The 22,018-nt window shown below is 42.1% G+C and overlaps 1 protein-coding gene across 6 annotated transcripts in view; it reads left to right on the forward strand.

Moving 5' to 3' along the window:
- Positions 1-22,018, forward strand: part of AHI1 (Abelson helper integration site 1) — a 248,316-nt gene that overhangs the window by 98,129 nt on the left and 128,169 nt on the right. For all 6 annotated transcript variants that reach the window (XR_003754689.2, XM_039911176.1, XM_029052155.2 and 3 more), the window contains one exon: positions 335-528. Coding sequence is in view for 5 of the 6 variants with exons in the window: in XM_039911176.1 (XP_039767110.1) it covers positions 335-528 (194 nt within the window). In the remaining variant the exon portion in view is untranslated. The remainder of the gene's footprint in view (positions 1-334; positions 529-22,018) is intronic.

Genomic DNA, 22,018 nt, shown 5'->3' on the forward strand with positions numbered 1-22,018 from the left:
GCCCATCATCAAGTAAAAGCTACCAGTTTTAGACTCTAGTGACGTAGATAGAAGGTGTGATGCAGGGAAAAGGATTTTGTAGAGTCAACAGAAAGTATGTAGTGTTGTTATGCTTGCACTCACATTTCTAATTTCTGTTTTGAGCGTCTTTGATTTGTGAACACTTTTTCACAAGGTTCATTCAAGTAGTATGGCTAATTGACGTTTTTGACAAAGCACATTAGGTGCCTTAGTATTCTACTCTTCGGTGGTGCCTTTTCTTGTCATCTGAACACAACATTAGGTCTTCATATGGAAAAATTAAAATTGATTAACATATTAACTTTTTCTCTAGTTGCACAGCGGGAGGCTGAAATGGTAAAAGAGTCCAGTGGATCACTTGCGTCAGCTGGAGCACATAGAAATCCACAGATTCTTAGTAATCCTGCAATGCAAGATCCGACCATATCTCCAGCAGACCAGTTTGCCAGTGCTGCCAGAATGTCTATGAGAATGCAGAAAGTGAAACACAAACTTGAATCTGTCACGGTATGTCAAGTTTTTATATATTGTCAGGAAATTGAGAAATTCTTCTCGGAAAGGCCTAAAGCCTTTGAAAAATCCAAATGGTTTTCATAAAATAGCTTTTCATTCAGGCAATCAGTGGTATTTATGGAGTACTTACTGTATTAAATTCTGGGGCAAGTACCATACAACAGAGTTGGTAGACACGATCCCTACCTACCAGGATCTTACAGAATAAGATGGGGAGACAGTTACCATAAATTACAGATGGGGGAAATATAGAGTGTAAGGATACGTACGTGAGTATTTTGGGGCTTAGGGTGGGATGAATATTAGTTCTTTGAGGTTGGGTTGGATAACAAGTGCAATTGGAGGGCAAGTGGGAAAAATGTGGGCTCTAAGACTAAACTCGTTATGGCCCGGGAATGTCTCTGTTATATTGTTCTCTCCCAAGTGCTTAGGTCAATGCTCAGCACACAGTAAGCGCTCAACAAATATGATTGACTGACTGACTGATTGAACTTAGTCTGAGGATGTGTCTTAGAGGAGATGTGATTTTAGGAGGGCTTTGAAGGTGGGGAGAGTGCTGGTCTGTCAGATATGAAAGGGGGAAGAAGTTCCAGACCAGAGGAAGGATGTGAGCAAGGAGTTGGGGCAAGATTACTTAAAGGTAAGTATCCTCTTAGATTTTGGAAAAAAATTAATATTAAATATAGAAAAAAATTAACGGAAAGCATCATTTGCAATAATCTTCATTTTGCATAAGGATCGTCAATAAATACTTTTTATCATCAGTGGTATTTACTGAGCCCTTAATATGTGCAGAACACTGTACTAAGTGCTTGGGAGGGTACAAGACGACAGAGTTGGTAGACATATTTCCTGCCCATAAAAGTCTAGAGGGAGAGACAGACATTAATATAAATACATAGTTTATAATACATAACTTATAGATATGTACATAAATTTTTGATGGTAGTGGTAAATACAGTATAAAATTAGGCCAGACAAAGCAAAATAAACATAGGTTAACAGTTCTTCGTGTCCAACAGGAAAGATTAAACTTATACTTATAGCATTCCTTGAATGGAGTACTATATTGTAATTCACGTAGAACTAGTCCTACTTTAGTACTAGTAGTAATAGTACTAGAAGTCATAATGGTATTCATTCAGTGCTTACTGTGGGCAGAGCGTTGTACTAAGCACTGGGAGAGAATACACAGGTGGAAGTCCGAAACGGTCCCTATCCTTTTGTGGAACTCACAATCAACGTGATTGTGAACTCAGGAGAATTAGAGGAAGCACAGTTTAGCCTCAAAGACCTCTATAGAATAAAATTTCTTGCTGCCAGGTTCTGGAAACTCAGATTTAGCACTGTTAATAAAGGTACCTTAGCTGATCTTATCGGGTATCTAAAGTGTTACCTTTGGTATGCAGTAAGTTCAAGTATTCATTCCTAAGAGGCTGACAAAGACAAATCTGAAGTTTCGGGCACTCTGAAAAATCATAGGTGATATGACTTTCATCTTATAACTATAGTATTCGTTAAGCACTTACTATGGGCCAAGTGCGGGAATGGGTACAAGATAACCAGCCCGGACACTGTTCAAATTGGAGTTTGGATAAAACCTGAGTTTTTGCCTGGACATGGAGTAGTCCAAGCTCAATCTAGAAGAAACTCAGCAGCCTGAGTCCACTCCTGGATGTCTCAAGGGTCCCCACCAGATAACACCACATTAGTGATTAGTTCATTCAAGTGATCTCTGGATCACACACTCACCCAAAGCAATCCAAAATCCTGAGAGTAGCCCTAGCCCAGATTCCCTCCCCTAGTTCTTCCTCTTCCCTTCAATCAATCAGTCAGTAAATGGTATTTATTGAGTGCTTACTATGAGCAGAGCACTGTACTGAGCTCTTGGGAGAGTACAATGGAATTAGCAGACACAGTCCCTGGCCAGTCTAGGAGGGGGACACCATTTTAGTGTTTTGTGATTGTCATTTCCCCTAAAAGCTGCCATCATTTAGTACCCTTACCATTCTGGTAGCCAAATTTGCTAATATCAACATTTTCACAAGGAAGGTTAATACTTAAAAGTTGAAATAAATGAGTGTTGGGCTTTTCTAAACTAACTTAAATTTATGTTAAACAAAAATATGGGCCAAATTATTGTACATATAACTCAAAGTATAGGAAATCAGAAAAAAAAACCTCATGTTGTTTTAAGGAAAAGCCTTCTGAAACTATGCAAATATATGGAAGTAACCCAAATAAAAGACTTTTTTACAGCCAAAGACAGTCCGACCTTGCCAAAAATGTTGTTTCAAGACCAAGTGGAGAACTTCGTAAATCTTCTACAAACACCCATTACTTAGAATGACAAATGTTTACCTAGTCTCCTACTCTACAAAGTCAGTCTAATACAATGAATACACATGACTAATTCTTAGAAGTTCATGAAATAATTAAAAAACATTTCCTGATTAAAATGTCTTCCTATTTATTTATGATAATGGGTGCTTAGATACTTACAGAGTAGATGATTCAGGGACATTACTGTACTTTGCTCTTTCCAGTTTACTTTTGTAGCTCGCAAATGTCAAATACTTTCTCAGTTAGGTTATCTACCTGGCACACAAACTCACGTTGACTCAGATCCTATTAACCAATATTCAACTGCAATTCAGATGTTTTAGGTTAGAAAGGATTATGACTGCCATACAACCCATTGCCAAACGTTGGCAGTTTTTGGTCACTGCTAAGCAGTTTAGTTCAGTTCTCTTTCCAGCTGAAGTAAACAGGATTCCTTCCATAACCGGTCCCTATTGACACTGGTCTCTTTTGATTAAGGCTTAATGCTTGCCTTCTCATTGTTGTGGCTGCTGCTTGCAAAAGATGTATGTGCTGTCTTTGGCTCAGAGAGCATCAGACAATCCCAAAATCTTGTGGTTTCCCTGTATAACCAAGTGAGAAGGTTACCCAGACTTCGAACATGTTTTAGGTTGTGCTTTTGTCTGTGAATGTAAGCGCATTATAGGCAGGGAACGTTCCACTAGTTCTGTTGCATCGTGCTGTCTCGCATACTTAATTCAGTGCACTGCACATGTTAGCCCACAGTAAATCTCATTGATTGATTGAATGGTTTAAAAGATGCACAATAAGACAGTAGGGACATAATTAGCTGGATGGGAGTGGTGTTTATGAGTAAAGCATGAGAGAATTGAGTAGAAAACTGCAGGGGAGATTCAAGCTTACAATACCTATTAATGAGATCTAGAAAAGGAAATTACTGGTGCTAATTTAAAATAATCTCCATTGATAATAAACTGTAATTTAGCAATCACTGAACTTCTGAGAATTGATACAAAATGCTGTTATCCCAAAAGAAGACAGAAGAGCAGTACTATCTTCATGCAATGGCAGAGTCAAAACGAGAAGGGGAAAATGGCTCTGCAGTCAGTTCCATTCTACATCTTCTTATAAATAGGAAGAAGCAAAGAGCAACAGCAGCAGACACAGCAGCTCATAGCCCTTGTAATCTGGCTTGTAATCACAGTTGAAGGAGAGATGACTTGCTCTCTGATGTTTGTGCTTTAGCCATTCACTCTGGAACATCCCTAATACTGGTAGTTGTAGGGTTTATTGAGCTCTCATTGTGCCGGGAGCTGGTTGGACAGTTGGTCAGATTAAACACCGTCCCCATCCCTTACAGAGTTGGCAGTTGGAGAGATAGGGAGAACAGGTATAGTATCACCATTAATGATGAGGAGACTGAGTCCTAGAGAAATTAAAGTGACTTCCCTCACGTCACACAGTAGCCCAGTTTCAGAACTGGGATTAGAACGCAGATCTCCCAACTCCCAAGCCATGTTCGTTCCACTGGGTCGTGTGGCCTCCCTCAAGTCCTTAAGAATGCTTCTTCTTAATTGTCTCTGCCCATGTGAATTTGACCCACTTCATTTAAATCGATTCAACTTCACAGGCATTCCTTCAGGCTGCAGCATGATTCCTGTGAAAAACTTTGGGATGGAAAATAATACTTGGCAGGATATCACATACTGGGTTTGGGGGCACCTCTTACCATTAAAAGTGATGAAGAAATAGTGTGCTTTTCACACTTCCCAGATCTCCCCTCACTAAAACTTAATTTTGGTAGGTACATTTAAAGGATTCTAAAGCAGGTATTAAGTTCTGTGATGCTTAGTGTTTAATTAAATTTCATTACAAGATGGCTGCTCCTAAACTGGAAAAGCAAAAAGACTGTAGGGTTTTTTGTTTGTCTATTTGTTTTTCCCCACACTTACCATGGGAACTGGAAGGTAGAAGTGAGAAAACTCATCACTAGCATTTAGGAGCCTCTTGACATTTCCATGGGGGTGGAGTAGGAACTTCCCTTGTTCTTATTTGAGAAATGCAAATGTAGCATTGAGAATTTTTGAGGCCCCGCAGTGCACATTCCTAGGTTTTGTCCACACATCTTGTGGAACACACACTTCATTAATCCATATTGATTGTTTTTTACTTTTGTTACCTTCTATTTTTTCACTGTTTTCTGATTTGGTAAACTTTAGAGAAAGAAAAGAAAATATAGGTTTGGGAGGTGAGAATTTTCATCCATTCTTCCTTTTCTGGGAAAACTTCCTTCTGGAACCAATCACTGCTCATATCCCTAAGGTAGGTCAGTACTTCACTGGCCTGGTCTATATAGAGCAAACCTAATGGAAGATCAAAAAATACTCAAGAATGCATCTGCATCTAACTTGCTTTAATGACAATGCACGGATCAACCAGCAAACATTAGGAGGATTTGAAACTACGGCATAACCACACAAATAAGGCACACTAAAATCCAGCCCCTTCTGAACTCAAGTACCCATAAATCCAGTTTACAAACAGGAATTAGGCTAAAATTAGCTTGGCTTTTGCCTAGTTAGACTGCAGAAGACACATTGTCAACTTGTGTCTCAGCCAGTCTTTGGGATGGCCACAGATGATCCAAGCCCCACATATAAAGAACACTGGAAAGTATCTTGAGGGTGCCCCTCAACTGGACCCAGGAGTCTCCTGTATTAGCACCTGCTCCCAGTTACTTTCATTCATTTATTCAATCGTATTTATTTAGCGCTTACAGTGTGCAGAGCACAGTACTAAGCGCTTGGAAAATACAATTCGGCAACAAATAGAGACAATCACTTCCCAACAACGGGCTGCTTAGGGCAACACCCACCAAGGTGAAATTGGCCCTTAATTTACAGATTACTTCACCCAACTTAATGCCATTGTTATAATGAATGATGATGATGATGATATGTTTGTTTTCTAGTGACAGAGCACTGCAATATGTGCTGTCAGTCCGTCGTATTTATTGAGCGCTTACTGTGTGCAGAGCAAGTTCTAAGTGCTTGGGAAAGTAAATATAACAATAAGCAGGTCCACTCTCTGCTCACAGTTATCTTACCATATAGAGGGGGAGGTAGACATTAATATAAATAAATAAATTACAGATATGTACATAAGTGCTGGGTCTCTGGGAAGGGGGATGAATAAAGGGAGTGAGTCAGGGCGACGCAGAAGGGAGTGGGAGAAGAGGAAGGGAAGGCTGTCAGAGAAGGCCTCTTGGAGGAGATGTGCCCTCAAGAAGGCTTTAAATGGGGGAAGGTGAGGGGAGAGTAAGTGTCTGTCAGATATGAGAAGGGAGGGTGTTCCAGGACAGAGGCAGGACGTGGGCGAGAGGTCGACGGCGACGTAGATGAGATCGAGGTAAAGTGAGGTTAGCATTAGTGGAGCGAATTGTGCGGGCTGGGTTGTGGTAGAGTACCTGAGAAGAAGCTGAAAGAGTATCAATTCAGAAATGAGCCCTGGCCCACAGGAGCTCACAGCTTAACCACGTTGGGGCGAAGGAAAGAAAGGAATAAATGCAGCACAAAGTACTTCAATCAATCATTCATATTTGTTGAGCATTTGCTGTGCGCAGAGCACCGACGTAAGCACTTGGGAGAGTATAGTACAATAGCGTAGGTAGATATTATCCCTGCCCACAAGGTGCTTACACACTCAGGTGAGAGACAGACATTAAATTACAGATGGAAATATACATGAATGCTGTGAGGGTGGAATGAAAACAGGAAAGACATATTTCATTACTGCTGAGGAGTAGTCCTCAGGCTCCTCCTGGTCATTCCCAACAGGTCTTCCTTGGTCTTACTGTCACAGACTTCCCAATATGCTAAAAGAGAGAAGGTAGGCTTCTTGCTGTCCTACTCCTGTGGGATGGGGGATAGGGATTCTCCCTGGCTATGGTGGTCCAGGGGAGGAAGAATCAACTGCAACCCCCTGTGCAAAATAGAGGGGTTGATGGCTAGAGCCTTAGCTACTGCCCATCCTAGTCACAGTCCCTTAAGCAATGGTAGATATAGGTTAAAACAGAATTTTCTATGGGAAAACATGTGCTCTGCAGACACAGACGCTGTCTAAAACTGGGCATAATTTTGTAAAATTGCGCAACCCAAAGGGTTGTCCTTGTCCTCTGTTAGTTTCTCTTTTAAATGAAAATACCTTTCTTGAGCAATTATTTTTCAAGGAACTAAAAACTACTTTCATATTTTATCTAATTTATCCTTAAAATATCTCTGTGTGGAAGGAGTGGGTGGTGTTTTCCCATTTTGAGATGAGACAATTATAGGCACAGAAACGTTGATTAGTTACCCATGGTATCACAGGAAATTACTGTAACCGCAAGAAGTAGAATCCTCCTGCGTTCCAGCACATTATTTTCTTCCCTTTCCGTTTTTTATAATATTTTTTGCTAGGTTTTGCAATCTATCTCAAATAGAAGTTGATTCTCTACATCACCAGTAACTCTAAAACCAAAAATCAGAACCTTTACCAGCCACCAGTGTGTCTGTAGAAAACGATTGCATTTGGGAGAGTACAATAAAGTATAGTTGGTAGGCACGATCCTTTCATTCATTCAATTGTATTTATTGAGCACTTAGTGTGTACAAAACACTGTACTAAGTGCTTGGAAGAGTAAAATACAACATTAAACAGACAAATTCCCTGCCCACAACGAGCTTACAGCCTACTGGGAGAGATAGACATTAATAGAAATAAATAAAATTACAGATATGTGCTCTGGTGCTGGGAGAGGGGATGAATAAAGGGAACAAGTCAGGATGATGCAGAAGGGAGTGGGAGAAGAGGAAAAGAGGGATTAGTCGGGAAAGGATTCTTGGAGGAGATGTGCCTTCAATAAGGCTTTGAAGAGGGGAGAGTAATTGTCTGTCTGATATGAGGAGGGAGGGCGTTCCAGGCCAGAGGCAGGATGTGGGCGAGAGGTCGGTGGCGAGATAGACGAGATCGAGGTACAATGAGAAGGTTAGCATTAGAGGAGTGAAGTTTGCGGGCTGGGTTGTAGTAAGAGAGTAGGGAGGTGAGGTGGGAGGGAGCAAGGCGATAGAGTGCTTTAAAGCCAATGGTGAGGAGTTTTTCTTTGATGCGGAGGTGGATGGGCAACCACTGGGGTTTCTTAAGGAGTGTGGAAACATGGTCTGAATGTTTTTGTAGAAAAATGATCTGGGCAGCAGAGGGAAATATGGACTGGAGTGGGGAGAGACAGGAAGCAGAGAGGTCAGAAAGGAGACCGATACAGTAATCAAGGCGGGATAGAATAAGCTTGGATTAACGTGGTAACAGTTTGGATGGAGAGGAAGGTATGGATTTTAGCGATGTTGTGAAGGTGGAACCGACAGGATTTAGTGATGGATTGAATATGTGGGTTGACTAAGAGAGAGGAGTCAAGGATAACTCCAAGGTTAGGGGCTTGTGTGATAGAATGGTGGTGCCTTCTGCAGTGATGGAAGCTTACAAGGAGCTTGCAGTCTAATGGGGGAGGTGGACATTAATATGCAGTTGGGGAAATGGCAGATAAGGATATGTGCATAGGTTCCGTGGGGCTGAGGCTGGGGTGTGTATCGAACCCAAGTGTATATAGGCCTCGCAGAAGGGAGAGTGAATAGGGTCAGGAAATGAAAATTTAGTCAGGGAAGATTTCCTGAAAGTGATATGATTTTAGGAGGGCTTTGAAGATAGACGTGTTCTGTCAGACGGGACGGGGTAGAAAGTTCCAGGCCAGAGAGAGGATGTGGGCAGGGGGTCACAGCAAGAGATGAGCTCAAGGTACAATGTGTAGGTTGGCTTAAAAGGAGTGAGGTGTGAGGGGTAAGTTATAGTAGGAGATGAGTAAGGTAAGGAGGGAGGGGGAGAGCTGATCGTGTGCCTTGAAGTCATTTCTGTTTGAGGATTTGGGTGGGTGCTTTTTCAACCATAGCTGCACCCATAAAGACATTTCACCAATAGAGGTGCCATCTTCGAATATGAGTGACATCTCTAAATATGTATGTGCAGTCTTTTGACTTTTGGGGATATTCATAATTTAAACTGGCATTGGTGCAGTGCCTATGCTTCACTGCCTCAGAAGATCAATTTGCATATTAATACATTAATTTTACCTAGACATGTGCGTTCTGGATTTCTATATTTGTTTCAATGTGATAATCTTGGAAGCTATTTGAGTTTACAGTGTAATATTGCGCAAATACTGCTTATAGCAAATAGCTAAATTGAATCAATTGAATGTAGAATAATATTTCTCTTCTTTCGAATTACACTCCCGTGAAATAGCAAAGGAGTGATATGCATAGTTAAAATTAAGCCTTTATTTTACAAGAAGAGTGGACATGTTCTGTGCTGTGTCATGAGACTTCATTTTCCAAGTATGTCTTGCTTCTGTTTGTGTTCTAGTTATGTGTGTGTTGCTAGAAGTCTAAATTCTTTCAGACAACAATGTAGAAGCAGTGTGGTCTAGTATAGAGTACAGGCCTGGGAGTCCAAAGGACCTGTATCTAATCCCGGCTTCCTCATTTGTGTGCTGTGTGACTTTGGTCGTGACACTTAACTTCTCTGTGCCTTCATTCCCTCACTTGTAAAATGGGGATTAAGACTGTGAGCTCCATGTGGGACATGGACTATCCGACCCGATTAGCTTGTACCTATCCTAGCGTTTAGTACAGGGCCTGGCACATGGTAAGCGCTTAACAAATGCCATAAATAAGAACGTGTAGAATTAATGATTCATTATTTAGAGTCACTGCCTGAAGACGTCAGGCTGAGAAGTACTGTGAAATATTTCCAGGATGTTGGAATGGTATTTCTCTTCCTAAAACTTCAAGGTGATTTGAGCTCTTCATGGCTGGAGAAAACTAGAAAACTGGAGGGGAGGACAAGTGGGAAATCACCTGAGGCCCCGCACTGGCTTCTGAAACAGCAGTAACCAAAAGCCTCCTAGCCCAAGGCGGTACTGCCACGGATTCTGCTCTTCGGTCAGCCCTCCCCACAGCCCTCCCTAAACCCAGATCTAGGATCCCCACAGGGAGGCAGTGGTGCTCTGGGCCCGGAGGAGGCCGGCAGGGAGCCGAGGCAAGAGGCTAGCCGGGTCTGCAGTGCCAGGTGGCATTTGCTTCACTCTAGCCCAGAAGGAAGCCAGGTGGGGGCTGGAATGGTTTATGGTGGCCTAGGTCCAGAGCCACCCCAACCCCTAGGACTAGGGTTCCTGCCGAAGGCCCCGCGTCCGCACACACGGATCCTAAGACCTGTCCAGTCTGGACCGGGATTTCCACCGTGGATTCCCAGTTTCTACGCCTCCAGAGCAGGGCTCTGTCTCGACAGGACCTAAAGACTTGTAGCCCTTCAGGACAGCATTGCTGTTTTCAGCATAATAACACTTTGGAGTTTTTCTGGGCTTTAATAGAGGGATGAAGAGCATTTCCATCATGGCTTCTAGCTTCGGTAAAGTGGTTTATCCTGTTCCCGGTATGTGTTCCCTATGGGACATTTTCTTGGACACTTCTTGTAGAAATCTGTGTGTGTATTTTGGAGTACCCCTGCTTGTCACTCATAGGTTGCTTTCCTTAAATATGGATGCATTGGATTCTTGTGGCTCTGGGAGTTTCTTGGCTCAGACTGCTTTTTCTTTTAATCTTCCATTTTAGAAGAAAAGTTCAAAAAGTAGTTCAACGACTTGGACGTCAGAGGTCATGGGTTCTAATGCCGCCTCTGCTGCTTGTCAGCTGTTTGACCTTGGGCGAGTCACTTAACTTCTCTGGACCTCAGTGACCTCATCTGGGAAATGGGGATTAATAATAATGATGGTATTTGTTAAACACATACTATGTGCAAAGCACTGTTCTAAGCGCTGAGGGAATACAAGGTGATCAAGTTGTCTCACATGGGGCTCACAGCCTTAATCCCCATTTTACAGATGAGGTACCTGAGGCACAGAGAAGTTAAGTGACTTTCCCAAAGTCACTCATCTTATAATCAGCAGGGTAAGGATTAGAACCCATGACCTCTGACTCCTAAACCTGTGTTCTTTCCACTGAGCCACGACTGTGAGCCCCACATGGGACAACCTGATGACCCTGTATCAATCCCAGTGCTTAGAACAGTGCTTGGCACATAGTAAGAGCTTAAATACCAACGTTATTATTATTATTATTTGTAGTACCTGATTATGGGGTAATTCACCTTCACATATACAAGGCAGCAACTTGCAGGTGAATGTGAATTCTCCAGCTAGTGGTTTTTCTGCCCCCAACCATGGCATCCAGCACCTGGAAACACATATGTTTTAGCTTCAGTGGCAAAGCCTCATTTACTGAGGCCCTCCGGGACTCAGGTGCATTTGAGAGGGGTGCTTTCTTAAGTGGCATATCACACCCCTGTTGCACCTAGGTAAAGTCTCTAGTTTTTTCCCTCCCTGGCACTTCTGCTTGGCTAGGTGGTTAGAGTGCTGTCAGCAGCAGAAATTAGCTCTCCCAAACCTTGGGTACAACCTTCCCTCCTCCATCTCTGGTGTGTGAGCACCCCTTTTCCATGAAGCAGTGGAAGACAGCCTCGTTCACTCTCCTCATGGCCTTGCACCTGCCTTCATCTTGCAGCCTCTCTTTTTGTTTTTTTCTCTCTCTCTTGCAGGTGTCATCCTCAGATATATGAAGGGATAAGAAACAACAATAGAAAACAAGAAAGAAAGGCAGAAAACATGAAAATATTGCATAGAATTAAAAGGAGGGAAAAGGGGGAAATGCCCCTCCTTCTTCTCTCCCCACCACCCCCATCTGCTCCCCCCTCGACTCCCAGTTAAATGTTTTAGCTTCAGAGGAGGAAAGCCAAATAACCTCTCTGACTTGGTAACTTTGTTCTGTTTAGCTGTGAGGCCCAGTCCAATTTTTTTTTTTTTTTTAGTCTGACATTTCTGAAGATCCTGTTGCCTCCGGGTTGAATTAGATGGAGACAGCCTTTGAAAATAAACCTATCATCCTTGTGCCTCAGGGGTCTGATTGGGGCTTAAAGAACAGGTTATCTTTCCTGAATTGAGTCACACTTCAGCTGCAAGGAAAATTTGAATAAATTTCAGTGATCTGCCACTCCTCTGTAGACTATGCTTGAGGTTTAAGGATGAAGATTCAATCCCCTTTGTTCTTGCAGGAGCTCCTGTATTACGTTTAGCATATAGAACGTATTGAACTGTTTGGGTTCCCATCATTCATTGAAATGTATTTTTTCATTTCCCCTTATGGATTAGATTTCAATGGTCAAGAAAATCTTTTGCCTCTTCATGAAATACAATGAAAATCCTTTTTTTTTTTCCTCATCAAAAGGATTCTACACCATGCTGTTCCTAAAACAAGTGTTTGCCAAAGGTCATTTAGGTACCCAGCTGATGCAGAATTCAGCATTCTGCTTGTAAGTCCAGAGTACTAAAACTAAGGATATCATTCCTTCATATTGAGCAGAGATGCCTGTGTTTTGCCTTTCTCTACCATCAAAGTATTGTTTGTTTTTCATAGGTCCGTTTGCCAGGAATGCTCTAATCATCAGCGAGCTAGAACTTGGAATGAAATCATTAAATCTTGGTGGCAGTGGGATCTTGTGTAAAGAACATGGACAGGTAGTCAAGAGATCAGAATTCTAGGCCCAGTTCTGCCACTGACCTGTCGTGTGACTTCTAGCAAGCTTCTTGACCTCTCTGAGCCTCACTTTCCTCATCTACAAAATGGGGATAAGATATCTACTTGTTCACCTTCCCTCTTAGTCTGTGAGCCCCAGGTGGGACCGGAACTATGTTTGATCTGATTATCGTGTCTCTACCCCAGCTGCTGCTCTAAACAGCACCAAGTGCTCTTAAGCCCAAAACAATGGGGAATGGAGAAGGTAGAGTACATTCCCTAGATGGACAGGGAATCCAAGATGCCTTTCATGTCAGTATTCCTCATATCTGGACCTGAATTTCAGGAAACACATCATCAGAGATTTGCCACAGAAGCTTAGCACAGAGTAAGTACTAAAGAAATGCCATAATTATCATATGTCTGTAATGTAGAGTTGAGCTGTTTCTTGCTTTATTTGAGGGTCATATACCAGATTCATTTTTGTCAGAGCAAGGAAATGTAACTATTTTATCAAGAACCATTTACTTGTCACCTTAACAAGCTCCAAACAAAATATCTGCTTAGCTTTGTTAGGTGGTGCTGTGGTAATGATGTCATGGCATTCTTGACATTTTCATCAGCATCAAAGCAGTGTGGCCTAGTGGAAAGAGCACAGGTGGGGAAATCACAGGAACTTGGTTCTAATTCCCACTCCACTACTTGCCTGCTATGTGAACTTGGGCAAGTCACTTAACTACTCTGTTCCCCAGTTTCCTCATTTTTAAATGGGGATTAAATAAATACCTGTTCTTCCACTTAGACTGTGCACCCCATATGGAACAGGGATAAATTTGCTGACCTGATTATCATTTATCAGCTGTCTCTCTTTCACAGGCTCCTCCACTGCCTCCCATCCCTTAACTGTAGGTGTCCCTCAAGGTTCAGTTCTGGGTCCCCTTCTATTCTCTGTCTATATCCACTCCCTTGGAGAACTCATTTGCTCACATGGCTTCAACTGCCATCTCTTCATGGATGATTCTCAAATCTACATCTCCAGCCCTGATCTCACTCCCTCTATGCAATGTCACATTTTCTTCTACCTTCAAGACATCTCTACTTGAATGTCCTGTCATCACCTCAAACTTAACATGTCCAAAACAGACTCCTTATCTTCCCACTCAAACCCCATTCTTCTCCTGAATTTTCCATCACTGTAGAGGGCACCACTATCCTTCCTTTCTCACCAGCCCGTAACCTTGGCATTATCCTCAACTCTTTTCTGTCATTCAATCCACATACTCAATCTTTCAGTAAATCCAATCGGTTCAATCTTCACGACATCACTAAAATCCACCCTTTCTCTCCATCCAAACTTCTACCACGTTAATCCAGTCGCTTTATCTATAATGCCTTGATTACTGCATCAGCCACCTTGCTGACCTCCCTGCCTCCTGTCTCTCCCCACTCCAGTCCATACTTCCCTCTGTTGCCCCGATCATTTTCCTACAAAAACATTCAGACCTTGTTTCCCCACTCCTCAAGAAACTCCTGTGGTTGCCCAAGCACCTCCTCATCAAGCAAAAACTCATCATCGGCTTCAAAGCAGTCAATCGCCTTGCCCCCTTCTACCTCATCTCCCTACTCTCCAACTTCAACCCAGCCCGCATACTTCACTCCTGTAATGCTAACCCTCTCAATGTACCTAGTTCTCATCTATCTCACCACCGACCCTTCGCCCATGACCTACCTCTGGCCTGAAACACCTTCCCTCCTCAAATCCAACAGACGATTACACTCCCCCCACTTCAAAGCCTTACTGAAGGCATATCTCCAAGAGGCCTGCCCTGACCAAGCCTCCTTTCCTCTTCTCCCACTCCCTTCTGTGTTGCCCTGACTTGCTCCCTTTATTCATCACCCCCTTCCTGGTCCACAGCACTTATGTACGTTTCTGTAATTTATTTATATTAATGTCTGTCTCCTTTAGAATGTAAGCTCATTGTGGGCAGGGACTGTGTCTGTTATAGTGTTATATTATTCATTCATTCAAAAGTATTTATTGATAGCTTACTTTGTGCAGAGCACTATACTAAGCTTTTGGAATGTACAATTCGGCAACAGAGACAATCCCTGCCTAATGACGGGCTCATAGTCTAAATGGGGGAGACAGACAGCAAAGCAAAACAGCGCTAAACAAAACAAGACAGATCATCAAGATAAATAGTATCAAGGGGATATACACCTCATTAACAAAATAAATAGGATAATAAATAATATATACAAATGAGCACAGTGCTGAGGGGAGGGTAAAGGGGGGCGAGGGCTTGCTCTCCCAAGCCCCTAGTACAGTGCTCTTCACACACTAAACACTCAATAAATACAATTGATTGATTGTGGGTAGGGAGAATGTCTACTGAGTATTTTTTCATTTTCATTTTCAATCATATTTATTGAGCTCTTACTCTGTGGAGAGCACTATACTAAACACTTGGGAGAGTACAGTACAACAATAAACACTTTCCCTGCCCACAATAAGCTTACCGTCTAGAGTCGGGAAGACAGATATTAATATAAATAAATTACAGATATGTACATAAGTGCTGTGGGATTGGGAGAGGGGATGAATAAAAGGAGCAAGTCTGGGAAATGCAGAAGGAAGTGGGAGAAGAGGAAAGGGGGACTTAATCAGAGAGGGCCTTTTGAAGGAGGTATATCCTCAATAAGATATATCCTCAATAAGACTTTGAATGGAGGGAGAGTAACTGTTGTATTGTACTCTCCCAAGCTCTTAGTCAGTGCTCTGCACACAGTAAATGGTCAGTAAAAAACATTGATTTCAAACTTTGAAATCTCTCCTCAAATCCTCTGCCCCCTTGCCTCCCTCATCTCTTACCTCTAACAACCTTGCCACCTATTTCTTTGGTAAAATTGAAACTATCAGGCTTTCCTTCCTAAAGTCTCCCCTGCTCCTTTCCAGGCCTACCGTCTTTCCTGCACCATCTTTGACTCTATTCCCCCTTGGACAATAGATTTCTCGCCTCCTTTTCAAATGTTCTCCCTCCACCTGTGCTTCTGACCATCCTTTTTCACCATAATAAAACTCTTGTCCCCTCCTTTCTTCCTTCCCTGATCACCATCTTCAAACACGTATTTTCATCAAAATTATTATTATTATCATTATTATTACTGTCATATTCCTTAAGCACTTACTATTGTCAAGCACTGTTGCAAGCACTGGAGTAAGCAGTATAAGCACGTGGGGCTTAAAGTCTTTGTAGTAGGGAGAACTAACATTGAATCTCAGTTTTACAGATGAGGAAGGTGAGGCACAGAGAAGTTAAGTGACTTGCCCAGTGTCACAGAACAGGGAACTGGCCGAACTGGGATTAGAACCCAGGTCCTCTGACTCCCAGTCCGTGTTCTTTGCACTAGGCTGTGCTGCTCCTCTAGGCCATTGATCTCCAGAGACTCCTTCTCTACTGCTTTCAAACATGACCATCTCCCCTATCCTAAAAATGCCTTCCCTTGGCCCTATAGCACCTCCTCCCATCTCCCTCCTACCATTCCTCCTTGAGCAAGTTGGCCACACTCACTGCCTCCACTTCCTTTCCTCCAATTCTCTCCTTGACCCCCTCCAATTTGTCTTCTCCCCTTTCACTTAACAGAAACTGGATTCTCTGAGGTCACCGATGACCACCTGCTTGCCAAATCAATGGCCCCTACTCTGCCTTGATCTCTCAGCTGCCTTCACTGTCTACCACCTCTTTTTCCTGGCAACATTATCTAACTTTGGCTTTACTACCACTGTCCTTTCCTTGTCCTCCTTGTACTTCTCTGGCTGCTCATTCTGAGTGTCTTTCATTGGTTCCTCCTCTGCCTCCCACCTGCTAAATGTGGGAGTTCCTCAGGGCTCACTTCTAGATCTCCATCTAGTCTCCAAATACATCCACTGTCTTGGGGAACTAGTTCATTCCCACGGCTTCCACTATCGTCTCTTCACAGATGAATCCCAAATCTACATCTCAGCCTTGATTTCTCTCCCTTTCCAGTCTCACATTTTCTCCTACCTTTGGGACATCTCTAGTTAGTAATCCCTCTGCCTCCTCAACCTTAACATGTTTAATACCAAACTCCTCCTCATCGCACCCAAACCCTGACCTCCCAGAGACGTTCCCATTGTCATAGATGTCATTATTCTCCTTGTCTCATAAGCCTGTATACTTGGCCTTATCCTCAATTCATCTCTTCCATTCAACCCACATGTTTAGTCTGTCAGCAAATCCTATTGGTTCTGCCTTATCAAATTCTCTAAAATCCACTCCATCCCTTTCAACCAAACTATTACTACACTGAGTCAAGTGCTTATCATCCCCTGCCTTGACTACTACATCGGCCTCCTTGCTGACCTCCCTGCCTCCCATCTCCTGCCCACAATGAGCATACAGTCTAGAGTTGGGTGGAACAGACATTAATATAAATTAATTAATTAATTACAGATCTATACATAAGTGCTGTGGGGCTGGGAAGGGAGGATGAACAGAGAGAGCAAGTCAGGGCAATGCAGAAGGGAGTGGGAGAAGAAGAAATAGGGATAAAGGGGCTTAGGCAAGGTTTTCTGGAGGAAATGTGCCTTCAGTAAAGTTTTGAAGTGAGGAAGAATAATTTTCTGTCTCAAATGAGGAGGGAGGGCATTCCAGGCCAGAGGTAGGAGGTGGGCGAGAGGTCAGTGGCAAGACAGATGAGATCGAGGTACAGTGAGAAGGTTAACATTAGAGGAACGACATGTGTGGGCTGGGGGTTGTAGTAGGAGGGGGGCAAGGTGATAGAATGCTTTAAAGCCAATGGTGAGAAGTTTTTATTTGATGTGGAGGTGGATGGGCAATGACTGGAGTTTTTTGAAGAATGGGGTGACATGTCTTGAACATTTCTGTAGAAAAATGATCTGGACAGCAGAGTGAAATATGAACTGGAGTAGGGAGATGTAGGAGCCTGGGAAGTCAGAAAGGAGGCTGATGCAGTAATCCATGTGGGAAAGGATGAGTGATTGCATTAACATGGTAGCAGTTTGGATGGAGAGGAAAGGGAGAATTTTAACGATGTTGCGAAGGTCAGAAAACTGGTAGTATTCCCCCACTGAGTTGAAATTTGAATTTTGTGGGTGGAAGAGTGGTCCTTAATGACCTAATTTTATTTACTGTGTAGTTAACACTACATCAGATGGCTGGAAGAAAAGAGAACTTCAGGACTTCCGCCAGAATATGACAGCAGCAGTTGTCTTCCCAGAGTCTGACCAATTTTTTTTATTGAGGATAGCAACACAATTCTAAGTCGTAAATTTAGTCCTTGACAGCCTCAACGCCTGTTTTTTGACCATCCAGTATCGTGATAGTCTTTATTGAGCATCCACTGGATGCAGTGTATTAAATGAACCACTTGGGAAAATATATCAGATATAGGAGAGCTAAGATATAAGACAAGTGGGCATTATAATTCCTAGACGGAAAGTTTTTTTTCTGACAACTGGAGAAGGACTTGTTGTGGACAGGGAATGTGCCTGTTTTTTGTTATATTGTACTTCCCCAAGTGTTTAGTTCAGTGCCTTGCACACAGTAAGCACTCACTAAATACGACTGAATGAATAATGAGTGGATAGAATAACATAGACTGAAGTACGAGCTCAAGAATTTGCTCCTAGGTAATGTGGGTGATTTTTCGAAAATGATCAGAACAAGGGTTAGCAATAATAATAATTGAGGCATTTAAGAGCTAAGTGACAGGCACTGTACTAAATATGGGGGTACACCAATCAGTGGTATTTATGGATCATTTACTGGCTGCAGAGCACTGTACTAAGCACTTTGGAAGTGCCTAGACTGTAAGCCCGGTGTGGGCAGGAATTGTCTCTCTTTATTGCTGAATCGTACTTTCCAAGCACCTAGAACAGTGCTCTACACACAATAAGCACTCAATAGATACGATTGAATGAATGAATGAATGAATGCCTATAGACACTCCTTGTGTCCAACCTGTGTAGAACTAACAGGATTTGCTGACAGACTGAATATGCAAGTTGAATGAGAAAGATGAGTTGATGATTAATGCCAACTTTAAGTGACTGTGAGGTGGGGATAGTGGTATTGTCTACAGTGATGGGAAAGATGGGGGAGGACAAAGTTTTGATGGGTTGAAGAGTTTTGTTTTGTACATCTCAGTAGATTTATCCTGAGGCCAGGAGGAAATGTGAGAATTCAGGGGGGAGAGACTTCAAGTACTTAGTACAGTGCTCTGCACACAGTTAAGTGCTCAATAAATACGATTGAATGAAAATCAGAGATGCACAGAGATGCATATTTGAGAATCATCCATGTAGAGATGGTAGTTGAAGCCGTCAGTGTGACTGAGTTCTTCAAGGGAGTGTGTGTATTTGGAGAGTAGAAGGGAACCCATAACTGATCCCTGATAGACTCCTACAGTTATCGGGTAGGAGGCAGAAGAGGTGCCAGCAAAAGTGGCCAGAGAGGTAGGAGGAGACTGGGAGAGGATAGCATCAGTGAAGCCCAGGTTGGAGAGAGTTTCAAGAAGAAGGGGGTGTTGAAGTCAACTAAGAGGTCAGGGAGTATTAGAATGGAATAGAGACCTTTGAATTTGGCAAGAAGGAGGTCATTGGTGACCTTAGAGGGCAGTTTCCATGTAGTGAAAGGGGCGGAAGCCAGATTGGAGAGTGTCAGGAAGATAATTGGAGGAGAGGAAGTGGAGGCAGCAGATGTAATCAACTTCCTCAAGGATTTTAGAGGGGAATAATAGGTAAGTGGTCTGATAACTGGAGGTTGTTGTGGGGTTTTTTTAGGATGGGGGAATACATGAGCATGTTTGAAAGGAGTGGGAAAGAAGTCATTGGAAAATGAAAGGTTGGAAATGGTCAGGGAGAGAAGAAGAGAGGGGGCAAGTGTTTTAATAAGGGGTGAAGTGATAGAATTGGAGGGGGGTGGATTTGGAGAAGAGGCAGGAGTTCTCTTGAGACACTGCTGGGAAAGCATGGAAAGTGGAATACAAGGCAGGAGGAGGAAAGAACTGGAGAAAAGCAGGAGAAATTTTAGGGTGACCATGCCTGATGGTTTCAGTTTTATCAATAAAGTATCACAGCTAGGTCATTAGGGACAAGAGATGGGGGAGGGGGACGGGGGTCTGAGAGGGGAGTTAAACATCTGAAACTGCAGGCTTGGGCAATAGGAATAGGAATCAATAAGGATGGAAAAGTTTTGTTGCTGGGTGGAAGAGAGGGCAAATTAAAGCAGCTGGGGATTCATTTAAGATGTACGAGTTCAGCCTGGCATCTAGATTTCCACCAGCAGTGCTCCGCAGCTCAGACTCAAGATCCTAGGTCATGAGGGGCGTAAATGTAAGCCTCAAATTCAGCCAGAAAAAAAGTAGTGATCCTGACTCAACTCTGAATCTAAACTACTGTAGTCTTTTTTCAGTTTCCATTCATATAGACCATTTAAGTTTTGTCTTCACTATTATTTATAAATCCAAGAAAAAAAAGGTTACGTCAGGCTAATCCCATTGACATATTAATTATCGGTACTGTTTATTCATAATATTTCCAGTAACATTAAAGAATCCACCCCATCAGTTAATCATTAAAACAGTTTCTATTGTGAGCTTCAAGGAAAATTATAATCCCTTTGTGAATTTGGTAAGATTTAGTGAGGTTTCTCTTCAGAATTACATATGCCAATCCAAACAACATTTGGTTACTACAGTAAGTATGTACACTTGCATTTATTGGACTTGGGTGTGATTTCCTTGTTTTTCTTTGAAAGTATGATCTTTCATAGCAGAAAGCATGGAAGCATTGTAGCCTAATGGTAAAAGCAAGGGCCAGGGAGTCTGAGCACCTGAGTTCTAATTCCAGCTCTGCAATTTATCTGCTGTGACCTTGGACAAGTCACCTCACTTCTCTGTGCCTCAGTTGCCTTATCTGTAAATGGGGGATTAAGATTGTGAGCCCCACCTGGGATTTAAACTGTGTCCAATCTGATTAGCTTTATCTACCTCAGGGTTTAGTACAGTGTCTGGCACATCATGCTTAACAAATACCATAAAAAAACAACAATTTTCAGGCATTCATGAAAATACTTCCCTCACCTTGGCCAAAAATTCAGTGAGTCAAACTTAATCTTATTCCTTGATTCTGTTCCCAAGTCTAAATTGAGGAGAATGTAATAGAGTTTTTAAAAAATGTTTACCCATTTCATATGTAGTCTTTGTAGAAACAGATATTCTTGATTTTTTTAAAATTCGTTTATGAAAATGCCAAATTCATATGATTGTTCTTGAAGGTGAACTTTAAAACATTTTCTTCCATTGCATAGTTTCTATTTCTTTAGTAACCAGGAAAAGAAGATCTCTCTAAGTGCCTAATCTCAAATGTATCTTTGTTAAAGAAAACAAACTACCATAGTTTACGGGCACAGTAGTTGAAAAACAAACCTTTTTTCCCCTTTTCCATTATGTTTTACATTAGTATGTGTGCATGCATAAACTTATTTGATTTTGGGGGAGAGATATGACCTTCAAGGCAATTAGCCCTTGTATCTTCATTCACCTTTTCATTTCCTAAAATCGTGTTTTTGCAAAATTGGATTTCAGAAGGTTCCCCCCACCCTCCCCCAAAATGAACACTTCACTGTGAGACAGAGACCAAGACCCTCTTCAGCCCTTATTCCAGACCTCACCAAATCCTCTGTCAAGCCTTCTAGATTAGGCGAGAGGAATGAAGAATCTCACTTCCGTAAATCTCTATCCAGCAATTGCCCTTCAAAGAAAAACAGAAATCAAGACCCAACAAAAATGAAAACTAACCTCAAAAAGTAAGGGATAAAATGTCTGTGAAGTCTTGAGACGTTCTTTGTGTATAATCTGTCTTGAGGCCTTAGAGTATAAATTCCTAGAGAGCTCCCTGGAGCATGTGGTTGTCATGTTCTGTGCTACCTAGCACATTGTGGAAGATCAATAAATATTAAACAACAAAAACAAAAGAGTTGGCAGCCCATGCAGGTAGATTCATCTCATCAAAATTTTCAGTGTAATAAAATAAACATTTCTACATCTTCATGAACTCAGGAATATTCTGAAGAGTCTAGGTCCTCAGGGAGATAGATATGTTACCTGAGTTACATCTCTGTGAAAACATTAGTCTAGGTTAGATATTAGAAAAACTGAAAACATGGTTTTAACCTTGTGGTTTAGGGTGTACAAAGAATCACACTCTTCTCTATTGAAATGTATAAGTGTCTCAGTGTATGATGTTCTAAGCAAGAAATGAAGGAAAATATCTGACCTTTTAAGCCGCCACAGTTGGCATGGAAAAAATGCGTTCTTTACTTTTGGGTAGTCTTTCTTTTGAGAGTATAATCGTATTACTTGGAAGTCATATTCTGATTAAAACCTTAGACCAAGTTTAGACCAGAGGCAGAATACTATGAGAATTTCTTTTTATGGTTAACATTGAACATGTAATTAAGAAA

This window comes from Ornithorhynchus anatinus, chromosome 2, assembly GCF_004115215.2.
Source record: "Ornithorhynchus anatinus isolate Pmale09 chromosome 2, mOrnAna1.pri.v4, whole genome shotgun sequence".
Lineage (NCBI taxonomy): Eukaryota > Metazoa > Chordata > Mammalia > Monotremata > Ornithorhynchidae > Ornithorhynchus > Ornithorhynchus anatinus.